Source organism: Elephas maximus, chromosome 1, assembly GCF_024166365.1.
Source record: "Elephas maximus indicus isolate mEleMax1 chromosome 1, mEleMax1 primary haplotype, whole genome shotgun sequence".
NCBI classification, from domain to species: Eukaryota; Metazoa; Chordata; class Mammalia; order Proboscidea; family Elephantidae; genus Elephas; species Elephas maximus.
The window spans coordinates 17,825,115-17,847,244 of record NC_064819.1 but is presented as its reverse complement, the minus strand read 5'-3'; the positions used below and the strand labels follow the sequence as shown (position 1 = coordinate 17,847,244).

Below are 22,130 nucleotides of genomic sequence, written 5' to 3'. Positions count from 1 at the left end.
AAATGACCAGATTTTGTGTTGTATCCATTATTGTTGTTAGGTGCCCTCAAGTCAGTTCCAACTCATAGTGACCCTGCGTACAACAGAATGAAACACTGCCCGGTCCTGCACCATCCTCACAATCATTGCTGTGTTTGAGCTCATCGTTGTGTCTGTTAGTCGCTCTTTAATCATTCTGGGGAGACCGGTTAGGAGTCTTCAACTTTGGATCTTGTTTCTCTTTCCTCTTATTCTTCTTAGGGCTTATCACTTCCAACTACGCTGTGTAAATGTGGCATGTAATTGATATTGCTGTCTTGTGCCAATTTAGCTTTCATTCACCAGCCTCCTTTCAATTAATGTCTTTATTACTACTATTTTTGTATTTTTGTGTAAGTCCAAATATTTAAGTCTTATATTCCTTAGCCATTGACGAAACTGCAGTTTCCACTGGGCTGATTCTGCAGGCGCAGTGGTTAAGAGCTATGGTGAGCTATGGCTGCTAACCAAAAGGTTGGCAGTTCGAATCCACCAACCAGAAACCCTATTGGGCAGTTCTACTCTTGTTCTCTAGAGTCAGAATTGACTCAGTCACAACAGGTTCAGTTTTTTTTAGCTCTGGAGGTTCCTAGCCCAAAGAGAAAAACATTTTTGCTCAGAGACAATTAATAGTTGTTCCAAACCAATACTCCGTCTTAAGCAATAAAAGCAACATGACTCCACAAATAGGCGGCATTTGCCTCCAGGCCTGCTATTGATGATATTGGTGAGGACAATTTTATTAGTTTTCTTTTGGTGCTGTAACAAATTACCACAAATTTAGTGGCTTAACACAACACAAATTTATTATTTTCCAGTTATGGAGGTCAGAAGCCCCAAATGGGTCTAAATTCAAGGTGTCAGCAGAGCCTTCTAAAGACTCTAGGGGAGAATCTGGTTTTTTGCCTTTTCCAGCGTCTGGAAGCTGCCCAAATGCCTTGGCTGGTGGCCTCCAGCCAATAGCTGTATCACTGTGACCTCTGCCTCTGTTATCACATCTCTATCTCTGACTCTAACTTTCTTGCCTCCCTCTTTCACCACTTACATGAGCCTTGTGATTACATGGGGCCCACCTGGATAATCCAGCCCTGTGATTACATGAGGCCCACCTGGATAACCCTCTTGCCATGTAAGCTAACGTATTCACAGGCTCTGGTGATTAGAACACGGACGTCTTTTGGGGGTCCATTATTTCACATACCACAGCAAGTAACCTCAGAAGTTGGCTGAGAGAGAGACTTGAAGAGTGCCTTACCAGTCAACAAAACAGAACATGGTTAATTTATGAATGTTTTTTAGAGAATTCAGATCAAAGAAATGGTGGTGGGCACCAATTCAACAATCTCACCTGGAGTAGGGACAAGTTATAGCTAAGTAGGCAATACTCTCTGCCAATCACTATAGCTAGTTGTAGAGCAAAGGAGGCCAGTCTCCTTAGTGGAGTGGGCTCTGTTGTGTGTAGAAGACTTAACTTTCTTGGTCCTTAGAATCTGATGAATCTTAATGCTTTAAATGTCTTTGCTTCATGTTCACAAATCAGTGAATTGCTTCCCTTTTCACATTCCTCCCTGGTACAGACTGGCTCTTTAGCCTGGGCAAGTGGTCAAAGACTCATTCACCCAATAGGAGGGACCTGTACTTGCTATCTCTGAGCCCCTGTAAACTCTGCAGCAAAAACAAACAAGATTTTTTCTAACAGCTTTATTTAGATGTAATCAATCATATTTCACTCTTTTAAAGTGTACAATTCAATAGTTTTTAGTGTATTCACAGAGCTGTGCAACCATTCACCACAATCAATTTTAAAACATTTTTGTCACCCCAAAAGAAACCCCACGCTTATTAGCAGTCACTCCTCCCCATTTCCCCCTCCACCTCCCCAGCCCCTGGAAACCACTAACCCACTTTCTATCTCTCCAGATTTGCCTATTCTGGATATCATGGGCAAATGCAGTCATACAACATGTGGTCTTTTGTGTCTGGTTTCTTCGCTTAGCATAATATCAAGATCTATCCATGTTGTAGCATGTACTTCATTACTTTTTATTGCCAAATAACATTCTGTTGTATGGATATACCACATTTTATTTACCCATTCATCCGTCTACGGGGAAAATATTAAACGACGCAGAAAGCATCAAAAGAAGATGGAAGGAATACACAGAGTCATTCTACCAAAAAGAATTAGTTGATGTTCAACCATTTCAAGAGGTGGCATATGATCAGGAACCGATGGTATTGAAGGAAGAAGTCCAAGCTGCTCTGAAGGCACTGGCGAAAAACAACGCTCCAGGAATTGATGGAATATCAATTGAGATGTTTCAACAAACAGATGCCGCGCTGGAGGTGCTCACTCATCTATGCCAGGAAATATGGAAGACAGCTTCCTGGCCAACTGACTGGAAGAGGTCCATATTTATGCCTATTCCCAAGAAAGGTGATCCAACCGAATGTGGAAATTATAGAACAATATCATTAATATCACACGCAAGCAAAATTCTGCTGAAGATCATTCAAAAGTGGCTGCAGCAGTATATCGACAGGGAACTGCCAGAAATTCAGGCTGGTTTCAGAAGAGGACATGGAAGCAGGGATATCATTGCTGATGTCAGATGAACCCTGGCTGAAAGCAGAGAATACCAGAAGGATGCTTACCTGTGTTTTATTGACTATGCAAAGGCATTTGACTGTGTGGATCATAACAAATTATGGATAACATTGTGAAGGATGGGAATTCCAGAACACTTAATTGGGCTCATGAGGAACCTCTACATAGATCAAGAGGCAGTTGTTGGGACAGAACAAGGGGATACTGATTGGTTTAAAGTCAGGAAAGGTGTGCGTCAGGGTTGTATTCTTTCACCATACCTATTCAATCTGTATGCTGAGCAAATAATATGAGAAGCTGGACTATATGAAGAAGAACAGGGCATCAGGATTGGAGGAAGACTCATTAACAACCTGCCTTATGCAGATGACACAACCTTGCTTGCTGAAAGTGAAGAGGACTTGAAGCACTTACTAATGAAGATCAAAGACCACAGCCTTCAGTACAGATTGCACCTCAATATAAAGAACACAAAAATCCTCACAACTGGACCAATGAGCAACATCATGATAAATGGAGAAAAGACTGAAGTTGTCAAGGATTTCATTTTACTTGGATTCACAATCAACAGCCATGGAAGCAGCAGTCAAGAAATCAAAAGATGCATTGGATTGGGTAAATCTGCTGCAAAGGACCTCTTTAAAGTGTTGAAGAGCAAACATGTCACCTTGAAGACTAAGGTGTGCCTGACCCAAGCCATGGTATTTTCAGTCGCATCATATGCATGTGAAAGCTGGACAATGAATAAGGAAGACCGAAGAAGAACTGATGCCTTTGAATTGTGGTGTTGGCGAAGAATGTTGAATATACCATGGACTGCTTGGAAGAAGTGTGGCCAGAATGCTCCTTAGGGGCAAGGATGGCGAGACTGCATCTTACATACTTTGGACATGTTGTCAGGAGGGATCGGTCCCTGCAGAAGGACATCATGCAGAGTCTCAGGGTCAGCGGAAAAGAGGAAGACCCTCAAGGAAGTGGATTGACACAGTGGCTGCAACAATGAGCTCAACCATAACAACGATTGTAAGGATGGCTTAGGACCGGGCAGTGTTTCGTTCTGTTGTGTGTAGGGTCGCTATGAGTCAGAACCAACTCGATGGCACCTAACAACAACATTCATCAGTCATTGGGCATTTGGGTTGAGCAGACAAGATTTTATCACATAATTGCAATATGCCAGCAAGGCAGTAGGTGCTGGGAATATAAAGATGAACAAGATCGTCCCTTTGAGAGATGTGAGCATAATGTAGAGCTGTATAGGCCTTGGAGCTCATTAGCTTTATAAAAGTGCTTTCCCTGAAAGGTGGAAGAGAAATAGAAAGGATCACCAAGTATTAGGTAGCTGGGGTGGTGGGTCAGGATGAATAGGATCAAAGAGAGAGAAAAGAATTAAGAAGGAAAAATTAAGGAATAACTTTATGGCCAGAACTCTTTTGTCTGTAAGTATAAAGAATTTACTGATAGAGATGTTTCTAACAGTACATTCAAAAAGATAACAAAAAAATTTACAAAAAGCTCACAGACAAATAGGGGAAACAGACAAGCAGTAAATAATTAAGGCACAGTATGAAAATACGCCAAATAGAAGGACGTTAGAGGTCCAGTGGCTGTCTTGAGGAGGAAGTAATTTATTTTGACGAGAGAGAGTGGTGGGGCAGTGGTTTTAGAAAAGCTCCACGGAGATTATTCCTGAGTTGAACTTTGAAGGATAAATGGCAATTCAAGAAATGGACAAGAGATAGAAGTACAAGTTCAGAAGTGTAAAATAATAGTACTAAAGTTTAGCAAACTGCTGGTAATAATTGCTGAAGCTTAAAGTTCATGATAAGGATCTGCAGTAGATGAAGTAAGCAAGGACCTGATCATGAAGGATCTTGTATGCTGTGCTAAGGGTTTGGACTTTATCCTATGGGTGATGTGGTCAGATTTATAATTTAAAAAGGCCCTTTTGGTAGCTTTGGAAAGCATGGATTGAAACAGGGAGAGACAGAAGGTGGAGAGACTAGTTGTGAGATTGTTGTACTAATGCAGGTTGGAGGTGATGAGGGCCTAAAATATGACAGTAGATACAGAGAGGATGAGATAGTTTTAAAATGTTTTAGGAGGTAAACTAGGTCTCGGAGATCACTAGGATGTAGAGGGTGAGAGGTGTTAAAGATGACTCCTAGGTTTCAGCCTTGGGTAGATTGTGTAGATGAGATGTGTTTTACTGAGATAAGAAATACAGGAGGGAGATTGGTTTAGGAGTAAGACAATGAGTTTAATATAGGTTCAGTTTAGGAGAAGGCCAATGAGACATCCAAATAGTAGTTCGATAAATGAACTCATTATTTATATACATTGAAATAGCAGTAAGAGGAGGTCAGGGAGAATTGTTAGTTTTCATTTCTTTCTTTCTCTCACTTCCTCCGCCCCGCCCTTCCTTCCTTCCTTCCTTCCTAGATTCTCAGGGAGTGGAATCTTTCTGCTCAGTATCTTATTCCTTCTCACACCACATGGTATTCCTCTTGACTCTGTAGACCTTTCCCCTGGCAACATTGGAATAATTTTGGATCCCAGGAGCAGCCGTTACCTTTTGCACAGAATGTTTGGGTGAAAGAGAAGTGTTTCTCTGTGGCCTTCTGGAACTTTTTCCTGAAAAATGTTTAAGAATCCTTGGAGAGTAGAAGGAATACTGGGGAACCAGTACTGAGTTCTAGCCTCATTTATTTGAGTTGTCTCCATTTCTTAATTAGTAAGGACACCAAATCTCTTCTATTTCACTGGAATTTTGAGTTATTTCACTGGAATTTTGAGGATCAATGAGTTAATGTATATGAAAGTAATCAGGAAAATTTGTTATGCAAACAGCATTGCATTTAGAAGATAATTCATAATTTGGGGGATCATGATTGTCAGTGTTAATTATAATTTTAGATACATAGATTTATAAATTTTATATGGCATTTAGAAACTAACATCTTAGATTAGTAAAAATTAGTTAATTTTGTTAGCATAATAAACCCTTTGTTCCATAGAATGGAAGAGGAAATGAGGTGATGTTGTTGATGGTGAACTAAACTTGTTGAGTACTTACTATGTGTGAAACACTGTGCTAGTTCCTTTGCATATGCCATTTTACTTAATCCCCACGGTAACCTTGTGGAGTAGGTATTATTATCTTGCATCTTCCAGAAGATGAAAATAAAAGCTTGAGAAGCTTGCTGTAATTCCACAGTTACTAAGTGATAGAGCTGGGATTCAGATGTAAGTTTTTCAAATCCTAAACCCTTTCACTATACTTCACTGTCAGGTGTTCAAGAGTCTTGAAAGCAATACCGTAGGATTTCCTTGTAGTTAAAGGAAGAAAGTGCGTTTTAGGAGAACATAGGTAGGAACTTCGGTTTCTGAGAATAGACTTGAAGGTTGTTTTAAAAAATACTACCATTCTAACTAGAGGCAACCCTAAGGAAATATTTCACTGATCTGTCGTAGCTGCAGAACCTTAGGTTTCTTTCTGTACACTTAGGAGGAATTGATTCAGCATGAGCCCTTGCCAGAAACGACAGCTGCATCGGCCCTCTGCCTTGGAACATGAACAGTGTGGGAGGAAGATTGAAGAAACAGAGTTACGAAGGATAGAATGCTTTGTGTGTGTGTTTTTTAATTGCGATAAAATTCACATAACATGACATTCACCATTTTAATCATTTTAGGATGTACAATTCAGTGATTTATAGTATATTCACAGTACAGTACAACCCTCACCACTACCTAATTTCAGAACATTTTCATTACCCCAAAAAGAAACCCTGTACCATTAAACAGTCATTCCCCATTCTCCCCTCCCCTCCACACTTTGGCAATCACTAATTTGCTTTCTGTCTCTGTAGATTTACCTATATTCTGGACATTTCATATAAGTGGAATCGTATAATATGTGGCCTTTTGTGTCTGGGTTCTTTTACTCAGCATATTTTCAAGGTTCATCCGTGTTGTAGCTTGTATCAGTGCTTCATTCCTTTTTTATGGCTGAATAATATTCCATTGTCTGGATATACCACATTTTGTTTATCTCTTCATTCACTGATGGACATTGGGTTGTTTCCATTTATTAAAATTTAAATAGCCACGTGTGTCTAGTGGCTGCAATACTGGACACCACAGAAGAAGTTAAAACCCACTGGGGCAGGTGGGAAGAGGGCAGAATGGGGAATGACTTCTTAATGGGTATGGGGTTTCTTTTTGGGGTGATGAAAATGTTCTGAAATTAGATAGTGCTCATGGTTGAACAACCTTGTAAATATACTAAAAACCATGGAATTGTACACTTCAAAATGATTAATTTTGTTGTGTGAATTATATCCTTTCCAAAAACCCTATATATTAACAGTGTTAAGCTGTGGCAAATCGACTGTTAAGTACTTGCTTGTCATTATACTTTTCTCTATGCTTGAAGTATTTAAAAATTAAAAAAAGAAACTTTGTATACTGTAACCTTCCTGGGGAGCAGCATTTACTAAGAGTTATAAATACGTACAATGCCTGTAGACTCAACAGTTCCACTTCTGGGTTTTTATCATAGGAGAACAATAGGACAAGTGCATAGAGTTGGGGTATTTGTAGACATAGTATTTTATTTAGAAAGCTGGAAACAACTTAATTGCCCAATAATAGAGAACGAGTTAAATTAGTTTTGGTATAAAACCAAAACCAAACCCACTTCCACTGAGTCGATTTCGACTCATAGCAACCCTGTAGGACAGGGAACTGCCTGATTAGAGTTTCCAAGGAGCACCTGCTGGATTCAAACTGCTGACCTCTTGGTTAGCAGCCGTAGCACTTAACCACTATGCCACCAGGGTTTCCAATTTTGGTGTATGCAAACATAAAACCATTTAAAATGGCAGTAGCACATCGACAAGGAACTGCCGAAATTCGCCTAGATTCAGAAGAGGACATGAAATGAGGGACATCATTGTTGACATCAGATGGATCCTGGCTGAAAGTAGAGAATGCCAGAAAGGTGTTTACCTGTGTTCTGTCGACTGTGCAAAGGCATTTGACTGTATGGATTATAACAAATTATGAATAATATTGAAGAATGGGAATTTCAGAACACTTAATTGTGCTCATGCAGAACGTGAACATAGAACAAGAGGTAGTCATTGGAACAGAACAAGGGGATACTACGTGGTTTAAAATCAGGAAAGCTGTGCATCAGCATTGTGTCCTTTCACCATACTTATTCAATCTGTATGCTGAGCTAATAATCTGAGAAGCTGGACTATGTGAAAAAGAACAAGCATCAGGACTGGAGGAAGGCTCATTAACAACCTGCGTTATGCAGATAACACAACCTTGCTTGCTGAAAGTGAAGAGGACTTGAAGCACGTACTGATGAAGACCAAAGACTACAGCCTTCGAATGGATTATACTTCAACATTAAAAAAACAAAAATCCTCCCGACTGGACTAAAAAGCAACGTCATGATAAGTGGAGAAAATACTGAAGTTGTCAAGGATTTCGTTTTACTTGGATCCACAATCAACAGCCATGGAAGCAGCAGTCAGGAAATCAAATGATGTAGTGCATGGGCAAATCTACTGCCAAAGACCTTCAGGTGTTCAAAAGCAAAGATGTCACTTTGAGGACTAAGTTATCTAGTGCTGCTGTAACAGAAATACCACAAGTAGATGGCTTTAACAAAGAAAAATTTATTCTCCTACAGTCTAGGAGGCTAGAACTCTGAATCCAGGGTGCCAGTTCCAGGCGAAGGCTTTCTCTCTGTGTTGGCTCTGGGGGAAGGTCCTTGTTATCAGTCTTCCCTGGTTAAGGAGCTTTTCATCACAGGGATCCCAGGTCCAAAGGATGCATGCCACTGGCTCTGCTTCCTTGGTGGTATGAGGTCCCCCAGACATTGTTCACTTCTCTCTTTTATATCTCAAAAGAGATTGGCTTAAATTGTAGATTAATTTTGTAGATTGAGTCTGCATAACTGCCGCCAATCCCATCTCATTAACATCGAAGAGACAGGATTTACAACACATAGGAAAATCTCATCAGATGACAAAATGGTGGACAGTCACACATACTGGAAATCATGACCCAGCCAAGTTGACAGATACTTTGGGAAGGACACAATTCAACCCATGACAGTGGTATTTTCAGTCGTGTCATATGCATGCGAAAGCTGGACAATGAAAAAGAAAGAGCAAAGAATTGATGCCTTTGAATTATGGTGTTGGCGAAGAATGCTGAATATACTATGGAGCGCCAGAGAAATGAACAAGTCTATCTTGGAAGAAGTACAGCCAGAGTACTGCTTGGCGAGGATGGTGAGACTTCATCTCACATACTTTGGACATTATCAGGAGAGACCTGTCCCTGGAGAAGGGCGTCATGCTTGGTAAGGTCAGTAAAAAAGAGGAAGACCCTCAAGGAGCTGGATTGACACAGTGGCTGCAATGATGGGCCCAAACATAACAACAATTGTGAGAATGGTGCAGGACCAAGCAGTATTTTTGTTCTATTGTACACAGGGTCGCTATGAATTGGAACCGACTTGGTAGCACCTAAGAACAACAACAAAATAATGGTATGGATGGATATATACTGTATATATCTTGATGCTCACACTATATACTGTGAAAAAGAAGGTTACAAAGCAGTGTGATCCCTTTTAGGAAAAAGACCTTTATTCCCTTAGGAAGTAAGTCTGAGAGGAAAAAGTCTAGAAAGGTATAGTCCATATGTTTAAAATGTAATTATTTTGCATTAATGTGATTACAAATGATTTTTGTTTTTTCTCCTTAATTGTGTTTTTTAAAACTTCTGCAAATAGTATATAGTTTGTAATAAGAAATAAAAATCAACTCTTGGTGATAATTATAGACTCATCCATAAAGAGGAAATATAAGGATATTTTATTAATTATTAAAATAGGCTAATGTCCAACATTAATTTATTAATTTCACATCAGCAAAGCTACACCCTTCACCTTAAAGTTGAAATGCTCTTTCCCTGACTATACCCTCTTAACAATTCTCTATTGTTAGCAATTCTTATTTCTCTGCCTCCACGAACTATTGTTCTAGTCCCACCTTTCGTCTGGTTTTTATCTTGTGGTTACACTCTATTCTATTCTGCTTATATACCAAGGGTTGGTAAACTACTGCCAGCCCATGGAGGAAATCTGGGCTGTCACCTACTTTTTTTTTTTTTTTTTTATAACTTTTATTAAGCTTCAAGTAAACGTTTACAAATCCAATCAGTCTGTCACATATTAGTTTACATACATCTCACTCCCTCCTCCCACTTGCTCTCCCCCTATTGAGTCAGCCCTTTCAGTCTCTCCTTTCTTGACTGTCACCTACTTTTGTAAATAAAGTTTTATTGGAACGTAGCCATACTTGTTTATTTACCTATTGTCCATGTCTACTTTCACCCTACAGTGGCAGAGTTGAGTCGTTATAACAGAGACCATATGGCCTGTAAAGCCTAAAATATCTCCTGTCTAGCCCTGGGTGGCCCAAACAGTTAAGCTCTGGACTATCAGCCAAAAGGTTGGCAGTTCAAGCCCCATACAGAGGCTCCTCAGAAAATAGGTCTGGTGATCTGCTTCCGAAAGGTCACAGCCTTGAGAATCCTTTAGAGTAGTTCTACTCTGCACACATGGGGTCACCCATGAGTCAGACTCAACTGGAAGGCAACTAACAACAACAGCAGCCTTTTACAGAAAAGTTGCCTGACCTCTGTTTCTATGCCATAGTTAGCCACTTTTAACTGCCCTTTGAACATCTGAGATCCGTTGTCTTCTTAATTCTTTACTCCCCTCTTCTGCCTCCTTTCTGTTCACCAGGGCCTAATCCTAGCTCTCTTGCAGTTTCTGTTAATTCTTTGTTTCTCTTCCTAGGCCTGTTGGCCATTTAAAGATTAAAGTTTCTAGTTTGATCTTGGCTGAATATAGTGCTTAGTAGTTCCATTGACCATTTGCAGATGCTCTAATACATTTCCCACGACAGCTATTCCAAATATTTTCTGCTTTCTTGGAATGAGCTTTCATTCTCATTTCAACCTCCCCATTCTTCACAGGTAACTTCACTTCTTTTTTAATAATCTCTTTTATTTTTGTTGTTGTTGAAAACATACACAATAGAATATACTTCCTTCTTTACTATATTGAAAAAGCTGAGGGCAGCAGATATATTTCTATACTTTCACTCCTTTTCACCCAACATCCTCCTTTTCATAATCCTTCCTTTCTTCTGCTTTCGGAAAAATGTGATCCTCTCATTTCAAGGGCTAACACTTCCCCCTTACTCTCCTTGAGGCCGTTCCCTACCATTCCACTAGCCTTTTGCTCCTCAATTATCTGTTTTTCCTCCCCTGGTGTTTTCAATCTCTTTGGCTCTTTTTCCTGTCTTGGACATGTACAGATCTCTCCATTAAAAAAAAAAAAAACCACCACTGATCTCTCCATTAAAAAAAAAAAAAAAAAACACTGATCCTTCTATCCCTTCTAGCTACCTTTCTGTTTTTCTCATTCACTTTATTGCCAAACATCTCTAATGAGGGATTATTGCTCATCTATTTCCTTGACTTCCAATTTCCTTAAAAGCACTGCTGAATTTCCACATTCAAGGACTTTTCTCCGTTCTCATTTTCTTGGAACATTTAACAATTATGATAATCTTTGAAGTTATTCCTTGATCTCTGTGACACACTCTTATCAGAGTTCTCTTTAAGTGTTCGGCCAACCCTCCAATATGAGCTCTTCTCAGAATTTTTTTGTCAATCCTTTATTTTTGCTTTTTAAAAATATTTTATTGTATTTTGGATGTAAGTATACACAGCAAAACAGGTTCCTATTCAACAATTTCAACACATAACGTTCAGTGACACTGGTTACATTCTTCACATTGTGTCAACATTCTCATTATTTCCGTTCTAAATGTTCCATTCCCATTAACTTAGTCTCACTGCCCCCCAACCTTCTCATCTGTGCTTTAGAGTAATTGTTGGCCATTTGGTCTCATATAGATAATTTTTTAGAAGAGTACAGTACTCAAGGGTGACATTCTTTACTTTTTGAGCTAACCTGCTATTTAGTTAAAAGGTGACTTCGGGGGGTAGTTTCGGTTCAAGGTTTAAAGAGTATCTCAGGGCAAAGGTCTGGAGATTCCTGTAGTCTCAATGATTCCAGTAAGTCTGGATTCTTTGAGAATTTGATAATTCTGTTTCACATTTTTCTCCCTTTCTATCAGGATCCATCTACTGTGACCCAGATCAGAATGTTCAGCAGCGGTAGCTGGCCACCATCTAGGTCTTCTGATCTCCATGGTTCATGGAGACAATTGTCTTATAGTCCAGTTCCTTCTCTGAGTCTCAGATTTTCTTCTTTCTCTTTTGCTCCAGATGAACAGAGACTGATAGTTGTACCTTTGATAGCTGCTGGTAAATTTTTAAGACCTCAGACACTACTCACCAAACTAGGATGTAGAACATAAACTTTACCAACTATATTATGCCAATTGACTGAATGAATTGTCCCATAGGACTATGACCCTAGGTCTTCAAACCAAGAAAACTAATCCCATAACGCTGGAATTATCTCTTTAAAAAATTTTGTCATCTTCAGCACTTACCTTTATGAGTATAACGTTACCACCTTTTTTTCCCCACATTTCTTCAATGTTCTGACATTATCTCAAACTCAAATTTGTTATCTAGGAATCAACTTTTTTTTTCAACTTCTCTATCCCTGTTAAGGTGACTGAGTGATGCAAATGGTTAAGCGCTTGACTACTAGCCAAAAGGTTAGCAATTCAAACTCACTCAGAGGCATCTTGGAAGACAGGCTCGGCTATCTGCTTCCACAGGGTTATAGCCTTGAATACCCTATGTAGCAGTTCTGTTCTGCACACATAAGGGTCACTTGAGTTGATTCCAGCTTATAGGGTCACTAAAGTTGGAATCAACTTGACAGCAACTAACAACATCAACAAGTCCTTTTAAAGGTACCACAGTATTTTCATCACTCCAGAACAAAACTCTGTGCCCGTTAGCAGCCACTCCTCATTTCCTCCCAGCACTCCCAGCCCAAGGCAACTATTAATCTACTTTCTATGTGTACAGATTTGCTTATTCTGGGCATTTTCATACAAATGGAATCATAAAATATGTGGTGTTTTGTTTCTGGCTTCTTTTACTAAGCATACTGTTTTCAAAGTTCGTCCATAGTGTACCATGTATCAGTACTTCATTTTTTTGGTCAAATCCCATTTGTTTCTTGAGGTACATCTTACGTATAGTAAAATGCACAAACATTAAGTTTGGAACTCCATAAATGTTTACATATGTGTTTATCCATGTAGCCCGCAGTACCCAGAAGGCTCCCTCACACCCTCTTGTAGTCAGTATTTTCTTCCCTGAATTTCTTCTTTGTCCTCTGACTTCTATCATCATAGTTTTGCCTGTTTTTAACCTTTATATAGGTGGAATCATAGAATATTATTTTGTGAATAAGCATGTAATTTTTAGGAACACAAAATTACTGTCAAACATCTCGTTGAGTACTTCTAGTGTATAAACAGTTTTCTCTAATCTGTAGGGAAATCTCTAGTAACAAAATTGCACATTTGGGTTCATGGCCTATTGTTATTTCTTTTTAAAAAGTGTTCTAAAGAATTTTCTATATATCCTAAAAATGAGTTTGTTTTTGCTTATCTTATGGCTTTAGTATATCTTAAACTAAATTTATATGATTTTTAAAAAACAGGTATGTTTTAATTTTAAGGCCTAACTAAAAAAAATCTTAACTGAAAAACAAAACAAAATGAGAACGCAGTTTTATCTTTGTTAGCCCTATCATGATGTGACCTGTTGTAGAATTTAAAATTCTAAGTGAACATCGCTATAGACCCTTCAGAAATTAAAAGGATTATAAGGGAATATTGTGAACAAGTCTGTTTTAGTTCCCTAGGGCTGCTATAACAAAATAACACACAGTGGTGGCTTTCAAGAACAGAAATTTCTGTTCATTAAGAGTCCAAGTTCAGGGCATTGGCAGGGCCATGCTCCCTCTGCTCGCTCTAGGGGAAGAGCCTTCCTTGTCTATTCCGGTTTCTGGTATCCCAAGTGTGTCTGAAATTTGCTTGGCTTGTAGAGGTGTCTGCACATGGCATCGTCCCCCTGTGCGTGCTGTCTTCACATCTTTTATAAGACACCGCTCAGAAGGGATTGGGATCCACCCTATTCCCATATGACCTGGTTAACCTTGTTAACTGGTGACACCTTCAAAGAACCTATTTCCAAACAAGGTCACATTCACAGGTGCAGGGATTAGGACTTCAACATCTCTTTTGGGGGTACATAATTCAATCCATTAAAAACTTCATGCCAACAAATTTGATAATTTAGATGAAATGGAAAAATTCTTAGAAAGGCAAGGGAGATTCCTCAGCCTGTTAAATGACATCCATGAAAAACCTATGGCCAGCATCACATTTAGTGGTGAAAAGTTGAATGCTTCTGCCCTAAGATGAGAAATAAGGGAAGGATGTCTGCCCTTGCCACTTCTATTGTGTTAAAGATTCTAGCCAGTGCAACAAGGAGGGGTGGGGCAGGGAAGGGAAACCAAAAGCATCCAGATTGGAAAGGAAGAAATAAAAATGTCTTTATTCATAGACAATATGATCTCATGTAGAAAATCCTAAGGCATCTACAAAAAATAAACTACTAGGACTAATGAAGTTTAGTAAAGTCACAAGACATAAGATCGCTACACAAAAATCAATTGCAATTACACACATACAAATCAATTGTATTTCTGTATACTAGCAATGAATAGCCCAAACAAAATTAAGAAAACAGTCTCATTCAAATAGCATCAAATAGAACAAAATGCTTCTGGGCACATGTAACAAAAACTCCTAAGCGAGGCCACGTGTAGAGGGGATAGCATGCCTCCATTCTCACTACAGCCTTGTTTCTTCGTAATTGTGTACAATTCACGTAACTTTTTGAGCCTCATTTTCCTCATCTTTAAATCGAGGATACTACAGTACTACTTGCCTCATGGTAGGGTTACGAGCATTAGAACATATTTACGATGTAAAACATGTCACAGTGTTAGTTGTACTTAATAAAGCACACAGGAGCCATTTGCTTCCCTAGTTGAAGCAGCATAGAAACGCCCTTATGAACGGTGGCGGTTTCTTCACGTGACGCAGAGGAGCCGTCACCCTGGAACGAGTAAGTGGGACTATGCTTAGGCTCCCAGCCAGATCACCCTGAAATCACCAGCAAGGTCTTTATGTCTCATGCCATGATTTACCCATTTTAAAAAAGGTTGCAACTTTTATTTACAATTTTAAAATACATGTTTTTCTTCTTTTCTTCATGTTACGAAGTTTTATGGTAATTTTAATCCCAGCGTGTTGAATAACTGATTATTCTTTAAAGGTGCCATATTTTGAGTATTTTAGTGTATGCCATTAAATTTAACTTTGTTTTCCTTTTCCTTCCTCTCCTTAAGGGTTTACGGGAGCCAGCTCCTTTTTCTGATGAAATCGAAGTTGACTTTAGTAAGCCCTATGTCAGGGTAACTATGGAAGAAGCCACCAGAGGGACTCCTTGTAAGTAAATGCCTGTTGTTTTACTATTACCTTTAGCATATGATTGTATTTCTTTACCAAATGTATACCTCCTGTCCATATTTCCTCATTTTACCTGCCAAGGCAAGTTGGGGAGGGTGCTCCTCCCATCTCCCTTGCTATTCGGAGGATAACTCTACTCCATACATTTTTCTTTTCTTTTTATTATTACATACTTGCTTCTTGGGGTTTTGCTATAGCTATGAGATACAGTAGATCAGAGACAAGATATTAAGCTGAGCTGGGCTATAATCTTGTCCATTTTTTATAAAGGTCCAGAAATACATCAGTCTATGACATTTTTAATAGCCTGGAAAATTGTCTCCGCAATCTTCTCAGATTCTGTCGGTCAGTGCCCTAGCTCTGATGCACCTGATTGGCAGAGGACAGACAGATAAATCCCAAGGTAGGAGTTGCTTATCACTAAATTTTATCTTTATTGATACTGTAATTTCCTGAGTCTTTTTTTAAGACTCGCTTTATTATTTTTAAAGCCCATACTCTTATTTGTATACTTAGTTTATATCATCAGGTAGCAGTTTTTTAACCACATAAATTATTAGTATGTATTCTAGATGCCCTCCCAATCTGGGGAAGTTGGCTTTAGGGATCATTATAAATAGAAAGGAGCCCTGGTGGCACAGTGGTTAAAGCACTCAGCTACCAACTAAAAGGTCGTTTCAAACCTGCCAGCTGCTCGGCGGGAGAAAGGTTTACAGCCTTGAAAACCTTATGGGGCAGTTTTACTCTGTCCTATAGGATTGCTGAGTCAGAATCAACTTGATGGCAGTGGCTAAAAAAATAAATAGAAACTTCCATGAGTATTGGCTATGATAACAAAATCCTACGGGCAGCTGCCTTACTTCTCTATAAATTCTTCAATCTTCCTCTTTTTTTCCAATCCTGTTTCAGCTCTGACTACTGTGGTAAGTGTTCTCTCTATTCCATAAATGTAGTGCTGGGTTTTGACTCAGACAAGCACTGGAGAATAAAAGGCAGTTACAGGTGCAAATTGGCACATTTTCAGTGTATAGGGAATATCTGTGGCTACCTTTTAATTGTATTAGTGTTTGCTCTGTTGTAACTGAGGACTAGTGAAGTGTACATAGAAATGAATGCTGGACCATGTCGGGCTAGGAATCCCAAGTCCTCTTGGCTATGTGGATTATGGTTTGGGGTCCTCAGAAACAGCGGTTAATTCCAGAGAATGCATTCCTTTTACAAAAGAGTGTAGAATAGCATGTGTTGATCACAGCCCTTCTAGTCATGATGTGATTTTTGGGTTTGGCTCTTCTTACTTGAGTAATAGGCAGGCTAGTAGAGCAGGATAAAATGATGACAAGGACAGGTCTGGAAACACGGAGGCTGAATGTAACGGTGTGATAGTGGCAGATCAAGTTTCAAAATACCAACAGACAGTTTAAGAGTCACATTCAGACATGTGATAGTAGAGCCTGTTGAAGACAACTTTCACGTACTCTCTAATGACACACATTTACAATTCATTACCTCACTCAGGTATATGATTATATTAGTTCTCTTACCCAGCTTGTTGCTCATTTATCCTCAGACCTTTTGTGGTACATAAACCAAAAACCAAACCTATTGCCATGGAGTCAATTCCAACGTATAGGACCCTGTAGGACAGTGTAGAACTGCCCCATAGGGTTTCTAAGGCACGACTGGTGGATTTGAACTGCTGAAATTTGTGGTACATAGAAGTTGAAAATAATGTGTACAGTTCCCAAGTTCTGAAGCTTATAACCAAAAAGCACTAATTAATAAATCTAAAAAAAAAAAATTTAACTTTATAATAATAGAATTTTACAAGGTTATGTAACCTTTGTGATTATCTACTTTACAGTCTCTTCATTACATACATGAGAAAATTAAGGTCCCTAGAATCTGAGAAGTGAAGGTTCCCATACAGTAAAATAGATAATTAGCGATACAATTGGAGCTAAAACCTGAGTCTTTCCAGCCCTGTGCTCTTTTCACCCTGGAGTGGTCTACTCTTTAGAGACAATAGTTATAAACAATAAGGCCACTGGCAAGACAATTGAGTTTCAGGTGGAATAGAGTTGCAAAGAAGTTGCTAAAGTTTGCTGGTCTACTTTGATCCCTGATTTTTCCCCTGCATCTCAGTCTCTCTGTTCTGTTTTATGTTAAGTACTAAATAACTGACTGTCTTCATGCCAATGCAGGACAAGGACTAAACCAATAAAGAATCCACGCATTTCATAGGTGGTGGATTTTTAGTTAGTGGTAGGAGTTTCTGGGCAGTGCAAATGGTTAAGCACCCCACTACGGGCTGAAAAGTTGGTGGTTTGAATGTACCCAGAAGTGCCTCGGAAAACAGCATCTGCTTTGGAAGGTCACGGCCTTGAAAACCCTATAGAGCGGTTGTACTGTCCACACGTGGGATCGCCGTGGGTCAGAATCGACTCAGCAGCAGCTAATAACAACAACTGGTAGGAGAGGACAGTCGCTTCAGGTTTTCACTAAGGAGGTTAAGGGATTCAAAGAGGGAAGTTTGTGTAATCTAGGAGAAGACTCTACCCAGGCTAAAATGGGGTGGGGGGTGGTGGCAATATGCTTCACTATGAGAAAGGAAGAAAAAAGGGAAACTAAAGGGATAAACTGTTAGGGATAAAATGTTTCAGGTATTTGAGAAGATATACCAAAAGAGAAAATTAATTGAAACCCAGATCTGTTCTGCCTAAAGGAGGACATCTGGTTACTTAGCCATCAGTGCTATGACTATATAATTTATAATCCAAATCAGGGTATTTGAGACTGAAAAGGTATCACTAGTAATAATACCCTGAGACAACAGGCCTAAACCGGGGACATAGCATCCTGGCCAGTAGCCACTTGGTGAGAGAATGGCTTCCTCTTGCTTTCTGTCCCAGACTTCCTGGTTCAACAGTGGCCCCTTCTGGCCATTTGGTTAATATACCAGCTTGGCCAACCAAAAGGTCAACAGTTCAAATCCACCAGGCTCTCTTTGGAAATTATGGGGCAGTTTTGCTCTGTCCTATAGGGTGACTATGAGTCGGAATCAACTCAACGGCAGCGGGTTTTGGTGTTGGGTTTGCCAAAGATTTAGGGTTAAGTGGTAAGGAATTAAGATGTTGGGTTAAAGGGTTGGGGACGCTGAGGAGACACATCTGGGGTTGGTCAGAGAGGGTTCAGTGACACACTGGGCCTACCAGGGATGAGTACCTTTACTGACAGTCACTCAGTCAACAGAATTCTGTGCTATTGCCACCATCCAGGAACGTGTTCACTGAGCTAAATCCTCCTAATTTCCCTTTGCCCTTGCTGTGCCCTGTCTGATAGCAAGGAAACAACAACAAAATATTCGTAGTTTTTATGTTCTATCCTTTGTCTTTTAGAATCAAGTAAAGGGAAATCATAGCCAGCCCTCCCCCCACCCCGGACTTGTCTAGGAAAAATGGAAGTATGTTAGTAACTTTATAGTCATGATTTCTAGGGTCTGTAAGAGGATTATACTACTCAGGTTTAGTTTTGTTTTATAGATGGGGAAACAGCCTGGAAGAGGTTATATCACATAGGCAGGGGGTCGGTTGGCAAGGTTAGACTGAGATCTTTTCTGACTCTCAAATCCATTATACTGGTTCTCAGTTTTTCATTGTATTGGTGTATCTTATTTTTAATTTTATTTCCTGAATCATAAAATTCAGGCATTCCCATGGTTGAACATTCAAAAAGTATAAGAAAATGTATGTTGTTGTTAGGTGCCATTGAGTCTGTTCCAACTCAGAGCGATTCTATGTACAACAGAACGAAGCACTGCCTAGTCCTGCACCGTTCTCACAATTGTTGTTATGCTTGAGCCCACTACTGTAGCCAGTGTGTCAGTCCATCTCGTTGAAGGTCTCCTTTTGCTGACCCTCTACTTTACCAAGCATGATGTCCTTCTCTAGGGGCTGGTTCCTTCTGATAGCATGTCCAAAGTATGTGAGATGAAGTCTCGTCATCCTTGCTTCTAAGGAGCATTCTGGCCGTACTTCTTCCAAGATAGATCTGTTTGTTCTCTTGGCAGTCGATGGAATATTCTGTATTCTTTGCCAACACCACAACTTAAAGGTGTCAATTCTTCATTCATTGTTCAGCTTTCACATGCATATGTGGCAACTGAAAACACCATGGCTTGGGTCAGGTGCACCGTAGTCTGTAAAGTGGCATCTTTGCTTTTGAACACTTCAAAGAGGTCTTTTGTAGAGATTTGCCTGACACAATTAGTTTGATTTCTTGACTGTGGCTTCCATGGGTATTGATTATGGATCCAAGTAAAATGAAATCCTTGATGACTTCAATCTTTTCTCTATTTATCATGTATAAATGGAGATGGATAGAATGAGATCTCTTCCTGTCTTCCCTGTCTCAAAGCCACCCAGTAGCCCTCTTAGAGGCAACCAGCGTTAAGTTTCTTATGGATATCCAAGCAAATAGTTTATCTATTCCCCACCCTTTTAGTGGCTGTTATCATGATATATCTAACCAGTTTTGCATTGAAATTTAGGTTGTTTTCAAAGTTTTGCTGTTACAAATAATGCTGCAATGAATGACTTGTACCTATTTACAAGTATCTCTGTGAGATAAATTCCTAGAATTAGAACTGCTGGGTCAAATGGTATGAGCATTTGTCATTTGTCTTTTGACAGATATTACTTAATTGCCCTTCTTAGAAGCTATACCAATTTATATTTCTGTCAGCAATATATGACTTCTTGGTTTAAAAGCTACTTGTTTGTGGATAAAGGTACCTGAAAACAGAAGCCCATAAACCTCCTGAGAAGCAATTTCTTCCTCCCTAACTCACTGTCCTCAAGACAGGAGGGAGCTGGGTCTTACGCTACCCCAAGTATGGTGTATCTGATGAGGCTGTAACCCTTCCTTCCTAGGCTGACGTAACTGCTACAGCTGTTGTTTTCTGCCACTACAGCGGAACAGCTCTTCCTTTGCTCCCTCAGTGGGAATAAGTTAGTGGGACTCTTCAGAGATATCATTGGAAACATGACGATCTGTTATACCAAGTTCATTCTTCATGTGTTTGACTTTGGAACTAGTCTTGTACCCCAAGAAATCATCTCCTAGCTTCTCTTCGATAGGCCACCACCACCAAAAATAAGTTGACAACTGGTTCTCTCTTATTCTCACTAATGGGGGGCCAAGGGAGGAAAAGTTACAATGAAAAGTTCTAAAATATTTGTATTTGATTTTCAAATACATAGTATATCACCCTCTACTGTGAAAGCTTAACATCATGCTCACTATAAGAGGAGAAATGCTTAAAGGAGTTTCATTTGTTATCACAGAGCAGGTATTGAAGGGTGAATTTGGAGCTGAGAAGCAATAAATTGATAACTAGTCCACTTAGCTACTTATGCTCCCTCTTTTTCAATCTCTGTCCTTTTGTATCACCCCTTACTCTCTGTGCAATAGTAGAGAGATTTATCTTCAAAGCAAAGCATTAGTCACTAGTAATCAAGGCAGCCTGACAATGAGAGAGCAACTGACCACTCTGACCGGGACCACGATAGTAGGTCATGGACAGAGTGGGACAGAGATGTAGACCGATATTCAGACTCATAAATAAGACCAGACTTTCTGGTCTGATAGAGACTGGTAGAACCCCCGAGACTATGGCCCTTAGATACCCTTCAAACTTGTAACTGAAATCACCCCCGGAGATCACATTAGTGCCATACAATAGACAGACCTATAAAGTGAACAGTTTAACACCCGTGAGGGATGTACACCTCAGAACAATCAACTATTCGAGACCTAAAGGGCAGCATTTGCCCAAAAACAGAGTTCAGAAGGAAGATAGGGGCAGGAAAGCGGGGCAAGTGGACACAGGAACCCAGGGAGGAAGGGGGGAGTGCTGACACATTCAGGGGTTTGCAACCAATGTCACGAAACAAGTTGTGTATAAATTGTTGAATGAGAAACTAATCTGCCCTGTGAACTTTTGCCTAAACGACAATAAAACGTTAAAAAAAAAAAGAGAGAGCAACAGCCAGATTATGGCAGGCAGTTTACACATAAACTGAAGGTGAGGATTATGAAGTTCAGGGTGTATCTGTTGTATTATTCTCCCCTTTCAGTTCTAAAATAGCTTTCAGAAAAAGCATTCATGAAATCCAGTTACCTGAGCACTTTGGGACAACCAGGCTAATAAATGGAGTTAGTGAAGATGACGTCAGGAGGGTCTCTATCCAAGGAAGTTTGTGATGTTGTTCCTCACCACTGCAGTCCACCCCTAGGTTAGAGTGAATACCCAGAGAGCATCTTAATAGAGGTGCATACGGAGATGGAATAGTCACACAGTGCCATTTCCATTTGTCACATATGAGGTGTTAAATAAATGTACTTATATAATAAAACTTTTCTCTTGGATTTAGATGACCGGCCTGTGAGAGTTTATGCAGATGGAATCTTTGACTTATTTCACTCTGGTCATGCCCGAGCTCTGATGCAAGCAAAGAACCTTTTCCCTAATACATACCTCATTGTGGGAGGTAAGAAAACATCTGAGACTTTAGGTGCCGTCTGTCCAGAAAAAGCTGATAGGAGTCTTTTTCTCTCCTGTCTTTATAACCCAGGTGCATTGACCCTTGGTTCTGTTTTTAAGGGAGTGGTGCAGTACAGCCTGTCTATAGCATGAAATATATGAGATGCCAGCACCCTCGCCTGGAGAGGCCATTGGTTTAGGCCTCCTTGGCCTGAGATACCCAGTATTTATCTCACTGCTTTTTAACTGAGTTTCCCCAGTCATGGGAGCAATGCCGACTCCTGTTGCCTATTTAAGAACAACATTTGCTCTAGATTTCAGTTTC

General features: G+C 39.7%; 1 protein-coding gene across 1 annotated transcript in view; it reads left to right on the top strand.

Moving 5' to 3' along the window:
- The window catches only part of PCYT1A (phosphate cytidylyltransferase 1A, choline), a 59,278-nt gene that overhangs the window by 25,025 nt on the left and 12,123 nt on the right, over nucleotides 1-22,130 (top strand). The window contains exons 3-4 of the mRNA XM_049879463.1: nucleotides 15,144-15,243; nucleotides 21,696-21,812. Coding sequence (XP_049735420.1) covers nucleotides 15,144-15,243; nucleotides 21,696-21,812 — 217 coding nt within the window. The remainder of the gene's footprint in view (nucleotides 1-15,143; nucleotides 15,244-21,695; nucleotides 21,813-22,130) is intronic.